Source organism: Phymastichus coffea, unplaced genomic scaffold (genome assembly GCF_024137745.1).
Source record: "Phymastichus coffea isolate CEN01 unplaced genomic scaffold, Cenicafe_Pcof_1.1 PCOF00166, whole genome shotgun sequence".
Classification (NCBI taxonomy): domain Eukaryota; kingdom Metazoa; phylum Arthropoda; class Insecta; order Hymenoptera; family Eulophidae; genus Phymastichus; species Phymastichus coffea.
This window is the reverse complement of record NW_026706977.1, coordinates 310265-333938: the sequence shown is the minus strand read 5'-3', so window position 1 is coordinate 333938 and position 23674 is coordinate 310265. Positions and strand designations below refer to the sequence as shown.

The following is a 23674-nucleotide window of genomic DNA, read 5'->3' as shown; positions in this document are numbered from 1 at the left end:
TAAATTTTATCAATTTTATTCTGTGTGTGCATCGTATTGACAGAGAACGGAAATTTATTGACTTTTATTGGGTAGAGATCTACCACTTGCTGATAAAAGATCTATAAAAATTAAATAGAAATTGTAGAGGTACGTTTTGGCAAATAATTGATATTATACGCATATTCAAGTTACTTTAACAAATAAAAATGTATTTCGCACTATAATTTGTTGACAAATTGTATGAAAGTCTTATCTCAGTTAAGCACACATACACCTTTTTACAGGCAAATCGAAAAATATATTATAATTATCGCTCTTACCACCAAAAAAATTAATCAAGGAAAAAGAAAATTAAAATAGAAACACCACATTTTACATAATCTAGTCATCTACTGATATAAAAAATCAACAGTAAAATGATCATTACAATAAATAAATACAAAATGAAAAGATACTTTTTCCTTGCTTATTGATAATATTTTATTCGTGTTATATTAAAATATACAGTATGTTTGTGTGTAAGTTGAATAGGTTTAAACGCGTCATAATTTGCACCCGTCTTTGCAAACCCACTAACTAATATATTTTTAGCTTAAGAACATATCGCTCTCTTTTCTTTGCTTCCACTTCTCATATTTATCGCTTCATTTATACTAATAATATACATAATTCTTTTTTGTCTTTATATAATCAATTCGCGCGATTAAAGGTTAGTTTTTTAAAAAAATACTTTTACAATCTTTGTTTTAAATATCATATTATCTTTTTGTACGGCCAACGTCATTTACACCTGCAATTTTCGCGATTTTACAAACGAATAGACTATATAGGAAGAAGTGTCTCTCCTTTAAAATAAGAACTTTCAACAGATTCTTCTTTTCAATAAATCAAGATTCATGTCATACGAAATCTTTCACTTGTCGCACTTAACATTACGTCATTATATAATTTTTATATATAATATATTTTTTTATTCTTTCTCTTCAATAATGCACGAGAAACCTTTGTTGCGTACGCATCGGATATACATTTCTATACAAGGAAATATAGTATTTTATCACATGTATCGAAGTTTCACATGAGTTAAGATGGGAACGCTGTATATCGACACAAAAATGCTTGATTATTTTGTTTATGTTCAATTTGAAATCTTCTGCCATAATGGCATGTCGCATTAGTTTTTTTATAATCAATTTTTACCTATTAGTTAGTACGAATTTACGTTATATCACACAGAAACTAAAGTAACATCCTAAAATTCGCTGTCGGTTTTATAGAAAACATTAAACTATAAATTGTCACAGTTATAACTCGAACTACAAAAGCATTTATTTGTTTCTACTATATTTTGCTGCTTCTGAAAAAATATATACAACAAAATATATATCCTGAATAATGTTACAGCAAAGAAGCAAAATCTAGTTGATCCTTAACACAGCCTCTACACGTCGAGAAATTGCAGTCACATATTTAAGAAAGCAGTTTTTTCGAACATTGAACATTTTTATATTCATTTTACCAATAATATTATTTAATTTTTTTTGCAAAAGATTATATAATTTATGTAATTTTTACAAAAATAATTCTACTTCCAAAGTTTAAGCCTATTTAGTGGCTTTTTTAATTACGATGTATTTATTCAATGTTTGAAAAAAATTGCTCCCAAAAAAATATGACTATAGGTAGTTAGGGTAGTGCTCACATGGGTGTATTGATTGACAGTTGATTTGACAATAAATACATTTTTATCAGATATTTATGAAATTAACACGGTAGAAAAAGTCGTTTTTTATAAAAATATAAATAAATTTTCATCTAATCATCAATTTGTAGAATGATTTTGGAGAACTTCTTCAAATATAAAGTCAACCTCATCAGTTACGAATATAATTCAAAATAATAATTGTTTTAAGTCTGAAAATCATAACAGTTATCATTATCACAAAAATAATTTCTGTTATTGTATTAGCTTAATGTAAATAACATAATGAAACCAAGATATTTGAAATTCTAGCAAAAAAAAAAAGTAAAATATTCTATTGTTTGAATTATTGAGTTGAATATATAATGCGAATGCGATTCTAGAGAAATAGAAAATGATAGAAATTTCAAAAAATCATTCTATAATTGATCACCCAAATCACACTTTACCGTTTTTTCATTCTAAAAATGATATTAAAGGAGCTTAGAGATCCTTAAAAACTAGAACTTCACTTTCCTATGCGTATATATGAGAGATTAGGGAGAGAAGCATGTAGAGCGATCAATGGTTCATATATATAAATAGTACATCATCTAACTAGTGCGCTAAAGTAAATACTCGTCACGTATAGCATTTACGCCCAAGCGAAACGAGTTTTTTTCTTGAAAATGTTAATTGTAGTATTTTTCCATATAACGTGCGGAAAGCACAATTTTGAGCGCACGTATTTCAGCAAGCTCATGTAAGATCGCGCTTTCTGCACAGAATGTTGACAAACTTTATTACATACTGAAAAAAAATCCATATTTAAAGAGAAAGATTTTTCTTCGCCTACTAGAAAGACCTTTTTATAGAGATTAAATATCATCAATATTAAACATGCCAAATTTTAACAAGCAATGAATTTTTTTTTCAGTAGTATTTTTTTATATGTATGACTATAACAGTTGCGTATTTCCTATAAAAGTTTTATTCTATCTACAGATGAGCACTTAAAATTTGTCGGAGATTAATCCGCTCACTTGCTAAACCTCTTGATGCGCGACCTCGTCGAAATTAATCTCGCACTTGGATTGTATGGGGTTTTAGCTCTTTTCGACATAGAACTCGTCGAACTCGATGACATATTCGTGCTTGAACTGCTACCTACGGTATTGATGGTACTAATCGGTTTTGTCCTATTTGGTGTTGCCGTCGACGATGGTGTGGACGTGCAGCCAGGCGGTTTGATTTTGCCCATAGCTGAAACAAATTAATACTTCTATAATTGTTTTGAAACGGTAAATTTTTTAATTACTTTGTAGTATTTCTTGCTGTTACAAAGACACAAAAAATAAGTTTTAAAACGTTTCAAAACTAAAAGAATAAAATCAGTACATCTACACACACACACACACATACGCACGCGCGCGCGCGCACATACACCACACAAACACACACACACGTATACACATACACACACACAATCCTAACCAGAAGTATGTGGATCAGCTGTATCTATTAGTACACCAGTATTAATATTAGCAGCAACAGTATTAGTGACAGCAGGAGGAGCAACAGTAGTACTGGGTTGTTTGAGCTTCGTTGCAGCTTCAAATATTCTATGCTGTTTGACGTCGTATTGATGAACCACCTGTGGAGTGACAGTGTGTCCAGCGATATCAACGTTTCTCGACCTAAGAGTCTTGATTGGTGTAGCAGCAATCGTATCCGATCTGAGCCATCTTTTGGGAGCTGACAATGAAGGCGATGATACCGAAACTGTTTCGGCTAACGAACTGATGAGACCTACAACGGTTTGACGACGAGTACTAGAGCAACTGGCTCCAGTACGACTCGCTCTGCCTTGGTCCCAAAAGTTCTCGCGCATCTGAATGCGAGTAGCCGATCTGCTTATCGATGGTCGCCTTATTGTTTTCACTGGAGTTACCTTCTTTTCGAGGTTGCGACGTTTGAACGAGTTTGGCGAAGACAATCGCCTTTCTTGAATGCCATGTGTGCTTGAGTTCAGCACAGCACCTGTAATAAAAATTGCAACTTTATATTTCTTTGTATTTTTATTAATTATAAAAAAAATTGAATAAATTTTTATTTACTCGTCCTCGAGATTGGAGTATCTGTAATAGGCCACCTCAATCTGTTATCAACGGCCTGATTAGAAGGATCATTCTCATCTTGCATATTCCTTACATCTTCAGATCTCGTTCTTCGCTTGAGGCACGATTCTCCGCTTTCAGTTTCAGCACTATGTCTGGTACTTACAGCAACCTTTGCTTCTTCATAATTGCTCATTTCCTTAGCTCGTCTCTTCAGCTTATTACCAGCTGCCATAAATGGACTCGCAGTCACCGCTGACTTCGGTGTCAACGATCTTCTTTGTCTTTGTTGCCTTTGACTATTCTGTGGTGCCCCGGTACTGTGTCTTCTCCTACCGTTTGTTTGCCTCATGACGGTTCCAGTAATTCGCTTGGGTGTATCACTGTTATCATGAATACCTCTCCTAAGCCTTGGCCCCGTAGGTTCGCTAAACCTGATCGACTGAAGATCCGCTTCGTCGTTGGTATACTGTTCTGCTGCAGGCACTTGTTGCAGCCAACTCTTCTTTTCTAGAATGAATTTGGTCTCGGTAATAGTAAGATCACTCTCTTGCGACGTTGATTCCTCAAAAAGACTACTCTCGACTACCATAGATTCAGCTTCAATAAACAAATTGTTTGTGTCTTCTCTAATTGTACTTGGCTCGTCAGTCGCGTTGCTAGATGAAATCTCAGCCACTTGGATGCTTTCTTCTTCTGCCACTGATTGATTTATGCAGCTATGAATTTCCTTTTTAGATGATGAGCTTAGATGGTGTTTACTTGCATTCTCTTCAGTTTGAAGGACAGTGGTGTCAAACTCAGATGAGTCTGGATATTTTTGGATATCTGAATAAACTGGTAGTGCCGGCACTATTGCCGTCGTTGGAATTGGGTCATCCTCAGGCTCTGGACTATTTGGAGATATTTGGTTCAGAGCTGATGGACATGAATGATAAAGACTTTCGCATGGCATAGTATTAATATTTGGAGTTTCAGGTATTGGATGTGCTGATAGCTTGTTAGTTGCCATTTGTTCTCGTTTTTGACTCAATAGAATCTAAAATAAGTACCAATACAATAAATAAAAATAATTCACAAGAGAACATATAATTGAAAAGAATGAAAGAAAATCAATCAGTACTGACCTCACTATGAGTAGGTCCAGGTGGATCAAGCATTAATGTGACCACACTTGTATTATCTGCTCTTAATCGAGTTGACAACCACCTGTCAAGGGCTCGATCAACTAAGCTTTTTGATGGATTGATCCACATATGTGCTTCCCCTTGCTATAAAATGAAAAATGAATTTTAAAAACCTTATAAATAATCAGATAGTTAATGATTACAAAATGAAAGTAAAATTTTTGTACCCCACTTCCAGTTTGTTGTGATGCAATTAAATGTTTTTCATTATGTTTTTCGGCAGCTTGTACTATTGCCACTGCTGCTTGTGGAGTCAGCATGTTCCAGAGACCATCAGTACCAAAAATAAGACATCTATGTGATTTTACATCAATTTTAATTACTTTGACATCTGGTTCTGGTGAGACAACAAATGTATTTAATTCTGAGTTATAACTCCAAAGATCACCTATAGAATTAAACAATGAACTTAGTACTAGAAATTGCAAATATATATTTTTCAAAACTGAGATTCTTATTAACCAAGAGATCTTGCAACAGCTAAAAATGGTATTTCATCTATATGCGTTGACCTTCGAACTGGACCTTTGTGACCCAATCTTGGCCTGTTCCACACTACTCTTGGTACCCCAGATTTACTGATAACCTTACCCCCAGATTCTTGTATTCTTGTCATTTCAGTTCCACATTCTGGTTTATGATCTCTTGTTAATGCTTTTGACTTCCACAAAGGATCACCTTTTTCTTGATAGCCAAGAATTATGGCAGAGTCACCTACATGACCAATGTATATTTTTCCCTTGCGAATAAATGCAATGCTAGCTGTTGTGCCAGCTGTTGAAGGCAAACCAGATGCAGTTCTAGGCCACTTGTCTGTAAAGAAAAAAATATTATCTTTTGTTAAAAGACAAAAACACACTTTTCTTATAATTAAAAGCAGAATAAAATCAAGCTTTCTCACAAGCAGTAATGACAATGGGACATAGAATTATAATATTAATTTAACTTTCATCATTTGCTATACATATTAAATACATGAAACACTTCAAATAACTATTGTCATCTAATGTTTTGTTAAAAGTACAAAAATTACTTGAACTTATGGTAGCAAGGATAAGTTATAATAACATGAAAATAAACATTTTTTGAATAAATGATATGTACTATTAAATAAAGAAGACTAATTAATCGTAATCATTCAATTTGAATTTAAAAATATAAAAATAATTAGATACGAGATATTTTTTAACTGGAATTTATTTTGTAACTAATAAGACTGTCAAATTCTCCAATTTACTATAAAGATCTCTTTACTATATTAACTCAGATTTTAGTAATAGAAAACATTATAACTAAAAACAAATAGATGACTTTCAAAAATACATTTTCAGAACTCCGCAACAGAAAACAAAGCAAAATAAAAATTTGAAAACTAGCGCGTTCTGAAGCACAGTATCCCATTGGCCAGAGCTGAACAGCATCTCAAAACGTTACATAACCTAAATCGAGGAACTCACCTCGGCCTTTCTCTTCTCTATCTATCCTTGTCGTACTCACACGGACATTGAAAAGAGAAAGAGCGAGGGTGAGAGGGAGACAGCGGAATACGTCGGTAAGAGAGAGCCGGCAAGTATCATTCTCTCTCTCTCCCTCTCACACGTATACGCTTGCGCGCGCGCGCTCGCACACGCACATACACACACACACACAAAGAGCTAGCGCGAATGAGTCGATGGGTGGGGATAGAAAATACGCGGGACGGATCCGTTTTTGCCTGCATATGCCATTGCGATTCACGACAATTAGCTAACAATTCGCGCAGAAGGGGATGTTATTGAAAACTCACCAAGCTCTCGCCACATAGCGTAGTGAGTGTTGACGTATCCGTCGCGAATGGCTTTTAACACGTCCTCGTCGTTATCGCTCCAAAAATTCTTCTGTTTAACGATGATGTCCATAAGGTTCTCCTTGGCGAAGGTCGCAGCTTCGCCACCTCCATGCCCATCAAAGATACCAAAGAACGCATACTCGAGCTCACGATCATTCGATGACTGCTGATATGCGACGCTGAACATGTCCTCCATGTATTTGCGGCCACCCTGGTTACAATGGCCCGTTACCCGCAGGTTCACACCTATGCTCAACGGCATTTTCGCACCTAAGATTTCTCACTTATCTAACCTCCCAATATTCGTCGACACTTGCACACACCGCAGCAGTTTCGTCTCCACTGTACTCGCATACAGACACATGCATATAAAAACTCACACGGACGACACACAAGTAAAATTGGCTGAATGTCTTTCGGTTAGACGCAATGGTGATTCTTTAGTTGTTTACTGTTGTGCTTTATTTCTCTCGAGAGCGAGAGAGGGCTATGCTATGAAAAAGCTCATGCGCATACACGATCTCCAGTTAACGCCTCCGACGGAAGCCTTGCATTCACTGGAAATGTATTCTTTCCCGTCACACCGACTGGCGCTCGATTCAGATGCCTGCGCGCGCAGCTACACAAGTGAGAAGTGGGGATAGTGGATTGAGTGTGAGCCTAAAGCGAGTCTGTACCTGCACGTGCATCGGTTGTGTGAGAAAGAGAGAGATGAAATGATCGTCACAATCCTATGTAGAAAAGAGAAGAGTGCGCGTTTGCATTTGCGGTACCGTTTTGTTCGAACATTTACTGCAATTTCCAGATTGATTTCGTGACTTATAACTTTCATACCAGTCGTTTTTAAAAATTGAAAAGTGTTTATTAGTCAATAGTTTCGTAGGCTGTCGGTTAATTTCGTTCGTTTTACAAAAATTCCATTTAAATTTTAAGGTAAATTGTATTTGAAGTGCCAGCGCGAAAGGACAGCGTGACAAGGATGGAGATATTAAAGAGGTCATTGGATATGTGTGGCTGCTGTCGCGAGATATTCCCGACTCGTCTTTTCCCCCTTGGATCGAGGTAAGTTTATCTGACTCCTTTACGATCATTCTGTACAGACAAGCTATAAGTTTCTGGTTAGATTCTTTTTTTCTAGATGCAGACACAGCATACGGAATGGTCGTAGAATTTATTGTATTTTTTAACAGGTGATTTTTTTCTTTTCACTGGGATAAATGTTTCCTTGTTCTTGGTACTTTTAACGTATTTGCTTTTTTTGCAGTGACGTGGTGAAAGTTTCCGTTTTGTGAAACTTTTATTTGTCGAATACGAAAACGTTCACGTGCTTCGCAAAATATCCGTTGCGACACGCATGAAGTTTGTATGTCCGTCAGGACTTTTAGTTTGTTACTTATATATTTTATCTTGTTTTATTTTTGTATGTTTTACGTAAAATTCATACCTGCGCTTGAATGTATTGTAGTTATAACAATGTAACAGTTTTCCAATCTTTATTGTTAATTACTTATAAATCTTCAAATTTTATTGTGGATAGTAGTACAGTATTTAATATATTCTAGAAAATTATATATGATGGAAAAAAGGTTTTTCTGGAAATATAATCTTCTCATTGCAAAATATACCAATAAAGTGCAATAAAGTGTAAACAACTGTGCTAAAAGTCAGATTTGAAATAGATGTTTATCTTCACTAATCTACACCCACGTGGTTCTGAAAAAGAGCGCGCAATCTTATGTCACGCGGGATGCACCCACGGTCAATGTTGTTTTTTCCTGTTGAATATATATCCTAATGAACATATCCCACATATTGCGCGTGCGCTATCCTTGGATTTTACAATCAATGTTTAAAAATTTAGGAAGTCATATCATCATAAATTTGGTGAAATAAAAGCTTCCGTCGGCTAGTGAGTGAGTTTCAAAGATGTACTGTATCTGTCTGCTGCGGAAAGCTTTTAAATGCCACCAAAAACGAGGGAATTTCAATTCGAAAATATACGGTAGGTATTATTACGTTCTGGCGCAGTAGGAAACATAGGCGGAGGCACTCAATGACGTAGACAACTCGAAATATCAGGCGGGCAAACTACGCATGCGTCGGCGGAATTACGCGCTTGGTTGTGCTCAAACACGTCGTATATACCGACGGCGGTAACAAGAAACGCCATTTCTCCTCTAGTGCCCCCACTTCTGACCCTTTTTCCCTTCCCTCCGCCCCTCGCTCTCTTGGCACGAGAACGAAACTTTCACGGAAATATCCGATAGGTGAGTTTTTTCAAAAATGAAAAAATGATCTAGAGACTAACTTATTGAATGACACTTGCTTCAATTTTTTCTCAAGCAACTATAAGCTTTTAATTTTTATCATGAACTGTTTGGACAGTTTAAATTATAGAAAAATATTTTATCATCCCAAGAGTTTCAATGTATAAAAAGATTCGTTAATCTGAATTCTCAATGCAATAGTAAAGACTTTCTTGCAAATAATGAAAATACAAAATGATGAGTTTAACAGCTTAGTAATGTAATGTAATCAACATCTCTCTTAATAATGTTAGATTTAGATATGCTAGTTTTAGATATGAAGAAGTTTATGATAAAACTTTTTACACTTATAATTTACATTGGCGCGTGTTGATTGGCGAAGTTGACCATAGTAAAATACTAAGCCTAAAGACCTCGTAAGCTATTCTCATTGGACGACACAGAAAAGTGGACGAAAAGTCGATCGTGCTGCGCCCATACCCTGGAAAATTTCCAAATCTATGTTGTTTATATAAAACGAGTGAATAAAGGTACGGACGCGAGATTCAACATATATGAACCATAACTTCAAATTGCCATTTCTGCACTTATGTGCATTTAAAAGTCCTCTTATAAAAGCATGTGTATTTTTCTAATTGTCAGTTCATAGTGTGCTTCATCAATTACTAATGTTGTACAATGATTGAACATTTTAGAATAATTTCATAACTGTTATTTAGAAAATTTGTCGGAAATAAGCTAAATTTATTGTAAGGAATGCTTTAAGTTTTCTGATGTATGTTCGTACATACAATGTGCGGTACGTCCATCTTGGATTTCATTCAATTTGAATAAATAATTATAAATATGAAATTCCTAATGATTTTGTTCAAATCTGTTGTCATACAATTCTTAATTTATTATTTTGCATAAAAATAATTTACAAACATGATTACATTCTTAGAATTGTTAAACTAGAATTTTAGAATTGATATTTAAAAAGTAAAAGACGCGAGTAACGTGTCCGCCATTATGGTTGGAGACCGTTGTGTACTTCTCCATGGCCTTCTCCTTACTCCATTTGTGAGCTGGATAGAAATGTGTAATCGATAAAATTAGATAACCAAATGTCTTTACAACGTTGAATTTTATTGATATTTATGATCTAATTAAATTGTAAGAATTTCCAATCAAAACATTAATGCGAATATAATTAAAACAGTTAACTAAAATATAATAAATGATGGTCTTGCATGATTTTAAGTAGATGTCGCTACTTACTGGTACCAGCAACTGAATGTTTTACCATGCGATATATACTCGTAAATCGATACTTTAGTTCTCAAATGTTTTCCAAACTTACAATTCTTTTGAATTTGGAAGCTGTGCAAGTAAATGTAATATTTTTTTCTTATAAAATATATAATATTTTCCATGAAAACTTGTTCTTGTAGTCCATTTTGATCACACAGTAGATCACGATATTTTAGAATCTATTATTTCAAGCCCGGCTAGCTCAGTCGGTAGAGCATGAGACTCTTAATCTCAGGGTCGTGGGTTCGAGCCCCACGTTGGGCGATTTTTTTACATTTTTATTCACTTTTTTACAAAATAATTACTTGTAAATAAACAAAACATATAACATAGTAAAATAGATAAAACAATTTTTTTTTCTAAACATGTACCAAGAAACATAAATAGCTAATGAGAGAGTCCATAGAACTTCTAGATTTAAGATTAAATTAATTTTCTTAAATCTAGATTTAAGAAGAAAAAAAAGCTGTTAATAGCATATTGTTTATGCTTCGCACACATATTTGTACACTGCAAAAAATACTTAAATAAATCAAGACGCTTGATTAATTTTCAAATAACCGCGTCAGCATAAGGTGTGAAATAAAATTCAAAAAATTAGCATGAAACGATTTCGATTTTATATTTAGACACATTAAACAATCAAACATAACTTTATTTAACAATTTTTAACAATCGATCAATATAACTTATAATCAACTTTGATCAACTTTGAGAAATATCTTAAACTCAAAGCTCAAAATAGATACCTAAATGTTTGAATTTAAAGATACTTGAAAATATGGAAATATAGAGCGTCTAATCGTTTAGAGTTGCAAAAAATGATATCAAAATAGTTTAATAACAAGAAATTTCCAATAAAATGAATCTATATTTTGTTATAATGATGATATATTATTTTATTTTCTATATATACAAATCTGTTGATATGGGAATAGTGTCACTTTGTTTCATCAAGCTTACACACTGAAGTTTAGTTCACATAATTTCGTTTTGGTGAACATCGACTATTACAAGTGTGCCTCAATTACAACTAAAATTGTTGAACCGTTCACATTTTTTAACATAACTTTTGGTAAACTGTAAAACTATGAGAAATAGAAGCACGTCAATGTGATTTTATGTAAATTACTTGTTTGTGCAAAACAAATATACACTCAAATTAAAAACTACGAAATATTTGACAGTGCAAATTGTTAAGAACGAAAAAGTAGAACTGTTTTTGAAAAGTAATGACATTGTAAACTTGACGTCATATATTTTCAAATATTAATAGCACATATATAAGACTTGCTTATTATTTTGAATTATACTTACTATTATCGTTTTACATTTTTACCTAATTGAAATAATTAACGGTGCTCTTACACTAACCATAAGCTATAAAAAGATCTACCGAGTTACATACACATACACACACTCACACATCACTTTTATATAAGTTTTCGTTTATGTATAAATCAAACTTTTATAATAACAAAAACATCTTGCAATAATCATTTTTCTCATTACATTCCACACAAAAACATGTCGCACAATGTTTCACTACTTATGCGGTGTTTCTCGCTTATTTTTCTTTTCGGCGAATATTTATTTTTAAGTTATATAATTTCGCGTAAATGAAAGAATAGTAATTTATATAAAAATAGAATTTGTTGGAAACTGGACGTGTATTTGTAAAAATTATGAATAAAAGAACTTATAACTGTAGCGTGTGTATCACATGAGTTTCGATCGCAAACTGAACTCATTCTCTCATACAAGATCGACTGCTCCACATACTTGACTTCCTACTCTCGTCACCTCATTCTTTAAACAAAAATGAGCTAACGTGGTTACATGAAACGCGAGCGTGATCGCGATTTCCAGCAATCACATGATTTTAGATTTCTCTCATTCGTAGTTAAAAAAATATATCGAAGGTATTATAATATCAAGAAGCACTTTAGCTAATTATTTAACTTTTAAACGCACACTGTCGCAAATTAGAAACATTAAAAGTAATAGGCAAGAAAAGGCACGCGACACTTGATATTAAAAGTTACGTGGACTTGATCATAACTCTGTTTATTTTTCTGTAGAACGATACATTTTTAATTCGTAACGAAGAATCACGGCTTTGCCGATTCGTCCGTTGGCTCTCGCAATCACACGTTCGCCGCGTTCAGGCTCAGTGCGCGCGTACGCACTCGCACGCCGATTTTCTCTGTGCGAGCTGATTGGTGGAGCCAGGGGATGCCGACGACTATGGAGGAAGCGAGACGGTGAACGCACGGAGAGCGATGTGAGCGGCCCGAAGAAAAAGAAATTTAAAGGGCAGTCGGAGCTGGGTTGTTGGATCGGGCGCGTCGCCGATTTTCCGTTTTGTTTTCGGGCGCGGCCTCGCCGGGTTTATTGCTTGTCGAGGATACACGTCAGGTGCGCGGGACGTGTTCATTGGATTTGTTCTCGTTAGAGGCTAGATCGTCCTCAACCAGTAAGGTCCCAGTGAGGATCCGCGTTGACGACGCACGCGACCCTGTCCCCAAGCGGTAGCAGCAACGGCCAACGGCAGGACGAATGCAGGAAGCAGCAGTAACACCGACGAGTGGTAGCAGCGACGGTCGGCAGCAGTAGAGGTAACAGCTAGGAACGGTGCCGTACTTTTCTCTCTCTCTCTCTTTCTCTCTCGGTAATTTTATTCATAATTTTGAAATAATTTGCACGGACGGCCGTAGGTATTATCTTCTGGGTTGTCGGTTGAATTTTCCGTTACAAATTATCAAATGCTACCAACGTGATTTAATCATTGAAATATCTAATGAATACCAGGAATATTTAAAATTCACTTTTGAAGTGAAAAATAATGGTAAATTAAATTTTCCCTATTATTAGAAAAATTATTGAATTTTAACGAATTGGCGTCAAAAATAAAATCAATCTTAGTTACACTTTATCGAACCATTCAATTGCATATAAGAAAAACATTGCCTATACTTGATTTATCGAGCGTGTTTATTATCTGACAAATATTTTCATAAACAGAATAGTTAAATCATCTTGTTATCTTGTTAAACAATCGATGTTGGATGAGATTCATCTCACGATATGTATGTATTTAACTAAACAAATTATTTTTCATTGCTAAGAGTAAATCAAGAAATGCTGTAAAAAATAATTGTAAGAACATAGTTAATTTTTCTTATAATTCTAATTATAAGATCATCGCACGGTGTTTTAAAACTCACAAGAGTTGTACTGGACCAATATTAAATAAAGTACGATTGTAAAATTAAGTAAGAATATAGATCAAATAAATGTAATTTATTAGTTAAATTGTAAAGCGTGGACGAAATGAAACGTGCATAAAATCTCGTATAAATAAAAATCAAAATAATGAAAACTGTTCGAACTTATGTGTATATGTGCGTATTTGTTATTGTGTTTATTGTAAAATGTATATTATTTTATTCGCCTATTCATTGATTTCGTGATTTATTTATTACGATAATCATTTTATATGCCGTTTTTCTGTAAATTAATTGACATTATTGCTATATATAAACAAATATATTGCCGCATTGCAACTATCAACTTAAAAGAATCTTTATCTCAATAGTTATTGAGGACAGGGTGTGCAAAAATAATCGATTATGGCGGTGATACTGCACTTTCAAATTTGGTTTGAATCGTTTTATTTTATTTTGTTCTAAAAGTATAAAAACAACAGTGACAAGCGCAACTAGGGTAATGCCCAACTGGCTTTGTCGGATGCAAGATGCTAACTAAGCTGTACGTGTATGTAGCTGTCAAACGAAAACTTTCTCTCGCCATCGTACAGTGGAATATTTCTGATCTTTGTCCTGGAAATCTCTTATGAGCCGTAATTTCCACTTGATTTTCATGATGTTCTTTTCAATTACTCGCATCAAAATCGAGTAAAAATTGCAGCTTATAAAAGATTTCTAGGAAAAAGATCAGAAATATTCCACTGTGCATCTCCACTGCGTGAGTACTACCGAAAGGGCCTTATTTTTGCTATGTGCATATAGTCAGTTATATCCTTCGCTCGCTCTCACCTTTTGCTCTTCCACTCGCTATCTCTCGCTCACCATAGTTTACCAGGCTCATGGGCAACTTTGCAGCTTTCTCTTCCCGCCTGTTGCTCTTAGTTACGGATGTCAATCGCAGAGAGAGCTTGCAGCTTCCGCAACTGAAAATCTCTGAATTTGAATAGCTTCACGACTACGACAACGTCTGTGCTGGTGTACGCTATAACGAGGAGCCGTAAAAAATCAGAAAAGATGTGAGTGTGCGTTTGCAACAAAAAAAAAGAAAACAATCGCAGTCGCATTAACATTACCTAAATCGCAAAATTATAAATTATTATCGAAGATACGCAGATACGGTATGCAAATGAACACACTTACTTTAATGTATTAGTCGTCGTCTTATTATACGTAAACAGGTGTTCGGCGCTTAACTTTTACGCAATATCTTATTCGAAGTAAGAATTCGAAGGATAAGAACACGAAAGTAATTGGCGCATTTAAGCTAAACTGAAGAGGTTCACAGTTTAGATTATCCGACACGCATCTTTTGGCACACGTGAGCCGTATGACGTTTTTCCCCGCGCAAATCTGGACAAGAAAGGATCTTCACGAGCGCTTCGGCTACATTGGTTTTCTCTAATTATTTATGACGGGGTACCTGTCTGTCGGTCAGTGCTTGCGAAAAGGTTCCAACCTAGAAAAATGTTTTCTAGAAAGCAACTACCCATGCATCGAAAGGAAAGAATAAGATTTACGTAACGTTTTTAACAGTGGTGGTGTGGAAACAAGGTAATTTTTGCAATTTTTATATTTATCTCAAAATTAACAAAACTGAACAATATTATTATTGGTGAATTATGCGGGTTCAATCGAGGCGTGATATCATTTTTTATAAAAATGACTCCTATTTATGAGATTTTCATAAAAGATACATTGCTTACTGCGTTGACGTCCGAAATTATATTTCACAGGTTACATCTGTCAATCCAGATTATCACAAACAACTTTACGTCTTCATCTTTTTTCTGAGATTGACTACAGAATCACGATAGTTCATCTCATTATTACTAGGTGTTGGCCTTACAAGCTCATCGTCTTCGAGTTTGATATACCCTTCTGTATGTTTGTGTGCCAATTCTGGACTATGAGGCACTTTGACACGAAGACTATCAAATCTTTATCGCATCTTTGCATGCCACCGTAGAGTTGTCCAACCTTGAGTCTTTCCAGATCAAATCCTTCTTGAAAGTTAGAGGGTAAGTTTTTCGGATGAGAACTTGTATAAAAGTAATATTAGAAATTCTTCAAGTATTTACTCAAGTTCTTGCGATTGGTTTTTAATCTATGAAATTTCCATGTACGAATAAATTTTTAGGCGAAAACTTGCGTAAGGAATTGAGTAAGGACTTTTCAACAATTGAAATTGATATTTTCAATTATTTTTTCCTTACAAGAAGATGTTTGACATCATCATTTAAATCACCTCTAAAGTGTTCAAACTACGTATGTATTTTACGATGCTCACGCTTAAGTTCTATAGATACAATAAACACATCATGTCTAAGTTCACTCTTCTGTTGTACATTAACTAGTCGAATTTTCAGCCATTTATAATTAAAGTTAAAATAATGTACTATTTTCTAAAACGCTATCTGCCTATACTTCTATTAACTAGTTCACGAAAGATCGTTTACACTCAAATATAGTTGGTACAAGCGTAAAATAAATACATAGTTTAAGCATATAGCGTGTCGTAGTTCATTTAAATAATAACGTCTGTCACTTTTTTAAAACATAAATTTAAATTGTTGAAAAGTTCTTAGTCAATATCTTACGTAAGCTCTCAGTTAAGAATTTCTAACAAATAATTTCATAAATTGAAAACCGACAACAAGAACTTGTGTAAGAACTTGAAGAAATTCTTATATACTTTTTATGCTATTTCTTTTCCAAGCTCTGATCCAAGAATTTCCCGTTTAATTTCCAGGAGTGTTAATTTGGATCTCTGGTAGTATTTATCAAAGTTAAAACTCTGCATTTGAGCGGAATTAGATTTTCACCTCACCGGGGTCTTAAAGGTTATTGTTCGGTGAATCTTATCTTATCGCAATTAAAACTCGCATTCCAGTGCAATATATAAACATTGAACCTCCGCATTAGAGTTGGATCGGAGCTAATTTTCACTGGAACGCATTGGAACTTGAATCTTCATAACCAGAACGTTTGGAAAGAGTTATTTATATATCTTAGCCGAGAAACGCGCAACGAGTCTAGCTTGAGCGGCCATGATATACGGACGGACGGTACGACCCGCAACGGACAAACATTCGCTGTCTTACCCTCCATATCTGAACCTTTACGGTTGTTCCAAGCAACATTGGGCTGCAGGTGCTACGGAACTTCGTTATTATCAGTAAGTATCACTATCCCAAATTGTGGCTCAACACACTAGTGACGGCCTCTTAATCTTTACCGGCCTACCCGTCGGTGACTCTTTCGATTTCACGAAAGACCAGAGCTCAAGTCTAGCAGCATCTAACACCATCGTATAATGCCTAAGAAAATAGAACGGGATTCACCCTAGTTAAATTGGTAGCCAAAGCGTCAAGCAGAATTTCACTCAATTTGTCACAGATTCTAACAATTATACCTGACCTCATTCTCATCTCGATATTCAATCTACACGTGAAGTTGATTGGCTTAGATCTAAGAAGACACTCAGAGACAACAGGCCCATCGTCGAAATAAATAAACTCAAAACCAATAACAGATTTGCCAAATTACAAACAGTCTGCGCCCAGAGGTAAACATCATGAATACTGACCGTGAAAGTTCAGACACTAGCAGCATTCTTTCCAGAAATTCGGTCAATAAACACCAAACGGCATCACAACACAAGCAAGCAAGAAAACATAGGCAGAACACTCGTCAAGTTAAAGAAAAAAGAGCTTCTAAACCTGCAATTTTCTGCACAAACAAAGCCGCCAAAGATTTAATTAAAGAGCCTATTTCACTTCTGGATAACGACGCTTTTCAGCTCAGACCACGTGGCGTATGCTGAATTTTTATCTTGTACGTTTACATCTGTACTTGTTCTATCACCATGAGTATTTTCGTGTCAACCTTTTCACGTTTGCGTGCATCTGTGGAGATTGCGGTGGATGGTGTTACTTCGACTGTGTCCCACAAGTTTTCCGTCACGAGATGCAGCTTCATCATGGTCATCCACCTGTGATGTAATTTTTTCAAATTGCAAGTCGACCGATCAATCGCCATCCCTAACATAATACTTTCTTGGTCACTCAAGTTTCACTGTTGATTTTACGCGTTTAACATAGAAAAGAGAGAGAGAAAGGATGAGGGTGAGAAGATGAGAGGGTACAATAAAAGGGTTAGTAGGAGAGCTCGGTACATGAAGGTTTTTGCGTCTAACCTGCATGGTGGTTGCCAACTAACTGAACCGTACAGATGAGTCACTTGTACAGCGAGAGCTAAATTATGTATATTACGCATCTATACATATACATTATAAATTTAACGTTTCATGCAGGTCACAGTCAACCGGTAAATACAGCTGCTTTACGTACGTGGAAGGTCAAAACACAGCCAAGGATGATTCATTCCCGGCTATATTAAAGTCACTACAGCCCAACAGCACTAGAGACCTCTAATCTCCTGAGCTATATGTGCCGCTATTACAGCCGGGGAGTTCCTTGTGTACGGGACCTATTTACCGAATAAGTGTGTGGCGTACACGAGAGGCAATATAGAGCTACAATATAGGCTGTTGGAGGTAAGCGTAGGTATTCAATATTCATTGTAACCTAGAATGAGGTATATAAATAACTATTTCCGAGTGCCGTGTCAAAAATCTTTTGAAACTAAAACGTACATACATTATCTTAATTATACTACTTGTGACATTATTTGTAATCTCAAACTTATAATAAATCTATGTAATTTTTAGTTTATAATTAAAAATACAGAGCTGCAAGCAAGCGTGCACAAATCAATAAAATAATCAGTCAGTCATAATATAATCTATAAATAATCTTGCTTTATGAATTGAAAGAATTTCCAGAATTATTTAAGATCTAGATTTGAAACATTGTTTCTGCACACAATAAGCAATTTTCTCAAGTCATTGCGCAATCTTTATCACCTCTTAGAAATTGTATTAATCATCAAGATTCGAAAGATTAGTGGAAATTTCTGATAACTTTAGAAATTAAGATTTTTGTACTTGAGTTGTTCGAACAACCTACCTCTCGGCTTTGTAAAAACGTAATTTGTGCATAAAAGCCAACAGACACTTCACTGCAATAGTTTAACTCGATCACCGTGTAAGAATAACCAACATAGCCACGCCGTTTGCATCTTTTAAAATTACAAATTTATTATTGTGATATTTAATTTATTATGATATAATAAATAAGACATAATATATGAGAGATGTTATTAGTAGCGCGGATTTATTATACTGAACCTCACCTATCAACAAACTCGTAACGATAGTAATCGGATAGTAACAAGCGAAATCACATCAGAATACGATCACACAACGCTTATTTACCGTAAATGATGGGAACTCATGATACACTTCCATTGTGTTTATAGTTTAAGAAACGCAGCCGTCGATCTACGTCGTATATTTATATTCAAGCAGTTTGGATATAGAAATACGTTCCTTTGTTCGAAGTAAAATGTTTCTCATAATTTGCTTTGATCATCTAATTCAAGTCGTGTATAATGATGAAAAAAATGAGGGCACATATTACCCAAAGTACAATGAAAGAAAGAGCAAACTTAATTCAAAACTATTTTGCTCTTAGCATCCGTTTAACTGCGACTTTTTGTATAATATAATCAAACTTCACGCAAGATCAGATAACGTGAATTAACATTATGTTGAATACAGACAAGGCAGAGAATGCTTCGGTTGAAAAGAAAACTCGCGTAGTGAACGTCAAAAGCTTGCCATCTATATCCCCGTCTTATGAAATGTGCATAATTAAAATTATTTACGTTTTATCTTTCAGGCTTTGAATGTTATTTTTGCGAATATAATTCGGGGAATCATTTTCGACTTCCCTCGCGAATCTTCAGAATTTTTTCATTTTGAAATGCTTTTATAAACAGTAAAAAGTGCATGTTCTCATAGTCTTATTTTTAATCGTTAATATCTCACTGTTGAAGTTCTCAAGGGTCACGATATTTTCACACCACAGCTTCTGAGCAGTTTAATACACTCATTCTAACCATCATTCGGCTCAATTATTATCTCTCAAGAGGATAAAACTCAGAAAAAAAATTTTGATTGCAACTTTGTCATTCTCGGACGACCATCTATCTACTGCTGCAAGCTGTAAATTACAAAAGAGGTTAACTTTGATTGAAGCCAGTAAATCAGTAAAGTTTTCTAACTTTTACGTGTAACGGAAAACAATCAATTATCAAATAAGTAAAAACTCGATGAGTTTGTTGCCACGATAAAACAAAGGAATTTCCGATGGAAACATCTGCTTGATCACTGCTTTTTTTTTCTCTTTCCATCGGCAAGGCACAAAGAAGAAAAGGACCGTAGTGTTCTCTCATCCTGCTCGCGCGTGTAATTGAAAAAATGTAAATCCGGTCACCGTAAAAAGCGTCGTTAAGGAGGGTTACACATCGAGATCTCACGAGGAGTAGTATCATATACAGCGCAAAGCGAAACAGTATATCTGCACAGCTTTGGCATGAGTTTTCGCTGCTCGCGCGAAACTGCACTGTGCTTTGTGATGCAGCAAGTGAAGAGCGTCGCGTGCTGTGCGCTATATGCTCCTCCTTATACATTCTCGACCGACGAAGCTTCTTCAAGCTCGTCTTTCAAGTCTGATCCTCTTCAGACTCCCTTTCGTGCTTGTTCACCGTTCCTTCCTTCGTTCGTTTCGCCTTTCTTCTTTTTCTCCCTTTCTCTTCTTTTTGTGGGTTGGTACTGTTCGTTCTGTGAAACCGACCTCTGCAAATGCAAAAAAGTGAATAATACCTCGCTGAGAAAAAATAAAATAAAACATCATTGAACGTTGAAGTTTGCATGGCGACTGATATCAATATTGCATTGACTCGTCTGCTTGCACTTTGTATCTCCGCTGCAAAGTTGCAACGATCTCTGATTACTTCGATTGTATACGTAATGCTGCAATACGATTCATCGCTTTCAATTTGAAGCCAATGAAATGACGAGCAAGTTTTCACGGATCCATTACTGTCCTCGAGCATGTGGCAGCTTACGCAGGTTTTTGCTGTTTTTTCAAATCGTGTATTGCGAGGCGACAGATGCAGTTGCGCTTTGGAGGAAGTGGCCAGCAATAAAAAACAGTTGCAAGCCTTCGTTTTGCTGCCCGCCGAGTTCAGCGATTAAAATCGCTGTTCCATTACGAAAAGCACCCCTTCGCGCTGAAAATTCGGAATCTACTTTTTTGCTTTTCTTTGTCACGATCGATTAACTTAAATTCCATTCCCATCACTCAACATCCTATACATTACGTAGCGTATTGAATTGCAGACTTACTCGCTGAATTTTTTTTTCTTCCCCGCTTGAAAATTCGAGACTTTTCGTGCATGTCATCTCGTGTGTCAGCCGTCTGCGTATAAGATGATTATGCAACCAACGTTGGCGAAGATTCGTGTATTTTTTTTTTCTGTTTTCGCATCAAGATTTTTCGTAATCGTTACTTTCCGCATTGCTCGCGATAAAAGGTGAGTTCTGTCCGCGAGCTACTCCGTTGTTGAAATGCACATTTACTATCAGCAGCCGAGTTTCTCTCTGGAAACTGTGTAGTACTATATGCTAGAAAGAGAGAGAGAGAGAGCCTTTACAATGGCAGTATCATTTGAAACTTGTGTCTTCGTGAAGTTATATTTAGTCTGAACATGTTCTCATGAACCCCAAATTTCTATCCGATAAATTGTCATTCACATGGCAATAAAACTCCAGAACGATACCGCATTTGATGGAAGGGGAGAGGTGTTTAAAAATACTTACGAACGCTTTTCCTCCTCATTTTCGATACACGTGACATTTTTCTGTCGTAACGTGCGCTTTTTGTTTGCCTTTCGTCAAGTTCGCTCGTTGTTTCAGCGCGGTTTCGCTTCTTTCTCGCGACGCTCTGTTATCAGGTCTGGCAAATATTGATTCCGGAGAGGAATCAAAAGCGAAAAATTACATCGTTAACCATCGCAATTATAATCTATTTTATATACGCGATCGAATAACCGTCAAGCTCTACATATTATCGTCTTGGCAGAGCAGCAGCGACGACGGGTGTATAATATCGAAGATTAATAAGCCGATGAGCGGAAAAAGCGCGAAGGGAAAATTGGCCAATGAGCTTGTTTAATAAAGAGAGCGCGTATATATACATCGAAGAAGGTGCAGGCGTGCGCGGGAGTAGGAGTGAGTACCAGAGACAGTCCGTAAGAGCGGGGAGACCTCAGACCTCTCTCTCTCTCTCTCTCTCTCTCTTTCTGTCGGTGTGTTGTTTCGGCAACGAGTCAGTCAGCGCACCACCGATGCACCGCGAGTACGTGTGTTCAGTTCGTCGCGCCGTCTCACCCACCATTATTCTACTCCAGGATGCTCTGTGCCATTGCTCGTGAGTGTCGTAGTGTTGTGTTATTGTCCTTGCTTTTTACCCTCGAGGATCTATCTCGATTTTTCGAAAAGGAGAACGCCGAACTCGCGTGAACGGGCGCGAGCGTCAGCAAGGAAGGTGGGCGAACCAGTCGGAAAATTACGCACGAATGAGAATCCCCCTTCGCCCAACGAAAAGTGGATTTTCCGAAAAACGCCCAGCGTCCCTTTGTCTCTCGCTCGCTCTACGCCAGGAAGGGCTTTTTTACGGCTTCGAAAAACTCTCTTACAAGTGATTTTACACGGTGATTCGCGCAAGTTTTACGAGCGAGGAGGAGACGCACACGCACGCAACGTTTAATTAACCGCGGAACGAACGTTAAAAAAGAAAAAAAAAAGGCACATCAAAAAGACGAGGAGATTCCTTATTTAGCGAGAGATAAGAATGTTCAACTTTATTCGATCGACAAGCAACCTTATCGCCGAGGTGTGCCGATTCCGATGATCGCTGGGAATGTTGAGCGATAATAAATTTTTTTCTAATCAGATACGTGGCTGAGAAAAGTATGTTCGCGCGTGCGATTCACTCTGCGAAAGCCCTCGCCTCGCGTTTTGCAAATAAAATAACGTCGTAAAATGAAAACTTGACGCAGGAACCGTAGGTTATTTAACAGGATACGCGCCACACATTGACGTCATGCAGCAACAATAGCATTTATGACTTATCGATACAGAATTCCAATAACGAACGACGGCATTTCAAAGTATAATCCTTCGTAACGTACTCGACGTTCGCGCATTTTTCCTTACGGTTTTTACGTCGCGAGCAAAAAAAAAAAAAAAAAGGAAAAAATGAAGAAGCGCACGTACACACCTTAGATAAGTAAAGTAAACCCTCGGCCGAAGCGATTATGCACGCGAGAGCACCTCCTGCACAGCCTCGCTCTCAATCACACACAAAAAGTGGACCGCGCGCGCAGCTATCACTTTTTTCTTCTCCCTTCAAGGCGCGGTCGAACGCGACAATTTGAATACTCAATATCGTCGTTTTACGACGCTAATCTACCAACGCGCGCACGCGCGTATTATACGTCGAGAAAGGAGCGTGCACTTGGAAAATAATGACTCGCACCAAGAGTAATATTTGCGCAAGTTTTTCAAAAGCGTATTATAAGTATGTCGGAATCAATCTGACAATTGACGGCGCTCTCTCTCTCTCTCTCTCTCTCTGTCTGCGCAGTTTTGTAAACGTGTTCGATTGCTCGCGCGATACACCAGCACACCCGTGTACCTGGAGTCTTATAATGTGCTCGTCGTGAAAGTATATCCTATTTGTGTGTCGACACGGCGTAAAAAATTTTCTAGCCATCATATATTCAGCGCGCGACTGTTGGTAAGCGATCGTCAACGCGCCCTGTATAAAAAGATAACAGGACGAACTGAGAGTCATCGAGCGGATCGTGAAATATGAGCGGAGGGTAAACTGTGGCGTGCGCGACGAAAATTGATGATACACTAATAAAGCGCCCTTAATACGTCTTTTATCACGGACAATATTGAGGCCAATTGCTCGAGATGAGGCCAACGATGCCTGCGTGAATTTTCAGCCTTCGCGACGCGTTTGCGCCTTATTTTCTCAAGCGACAAAGAGTTTGCCATAAAAAAAAAATGAGAAA

The 23674-nt window shown here is 36.4% G+C and overlaps 2 protein-coding genes, 1 long non-coding RNA gene and 1 other non-coding gene across 8 annotated transcripts in view; 3 read left to right on the top strand and 1 right to left on the bottom strand.

Annotated features, from left to right (window-relative positions):
- Positions 1-21: 21 nt before the first annotated feature.
- Positions 22-7336, bottom strand: LOC131673081 (uncharacterized). Of its 2 annotated transcripts, none has more exons than XM_058950777.1 (7): positions 6754-7336; positions 5430-5780; positions 5135-5355; positions 4908-5051; positions 3781-4819; positions 3158-3703; positions 22-2926 (listed from the first exon to the last, which is right to left on the bottom strand). In XM_058950777.1, exons 1-7 carry the CDS (start codon positions 7055-7057, stop codon positions 2703-2705), a joined length of 2829 nt encoding a protein of 942 aa, XP_058806760.1. In that variant the 5' UTR covers positions 7058-7336; the 3' UTR covers positions 22-2702. The 2 variants fall into 2 exon arrangements, with proteins under 2 accessions (XP_058806760.1, XP_058806761.1); XM_058950778.1 differs by having other exon boundaries at positions 2692-2926; positions 3318-3703.
- A 147-nt stretch (positions 7337-7483) lies between these two features.
- Positions 7484-8457, top strand: LOC131673082 (uncharacterized). The gene is made up of 3 exons (XR_009302681.1): positions 7484-7857; positions 7919-7985; positions 8060-8457. It is a non-coding gene; the product is annotated as an uncharacterized LOC131673082 (long non-coding RNA).
- Positions 8458-10546: 2089 nt separating this feature from the next.
- Positions 10547-10619, top strand: Trnak-cuu (transfer RNA lysine (anticodon CUU)). The gene has a single exon. It is a non-coding gene; the product is annotated as a tRNA-Lys (tRNA).
- Positions 10620-11330: 711 nt separating this feature from the next.
- The window catches only part of LOC131673083 (cytospin-A), a 29567-nt gene continuing 17223 nt past the window's right edge, over positions 11331-23674 (top strand). The window contains exons 1-3 of one of the 4 annotated variants that reach the window (XM_058950781.1): positions 15201-15642; positions 16374-16799; positions 17937-18179. The gene's annotated coding sequence lies outside the window, so the exon portion shown is untranslated. Of the gene's footprint in view, positions 12974-15200; positions 15643-16373; positions 16800-17936; positions 18180-21932; positions 22021-23674 lie in introns of those variants that run through there. The other 3 variants (XM_058950780.1, XM_058950782.1, XM_058950784.1) reach the window with 3 other exon arrangements.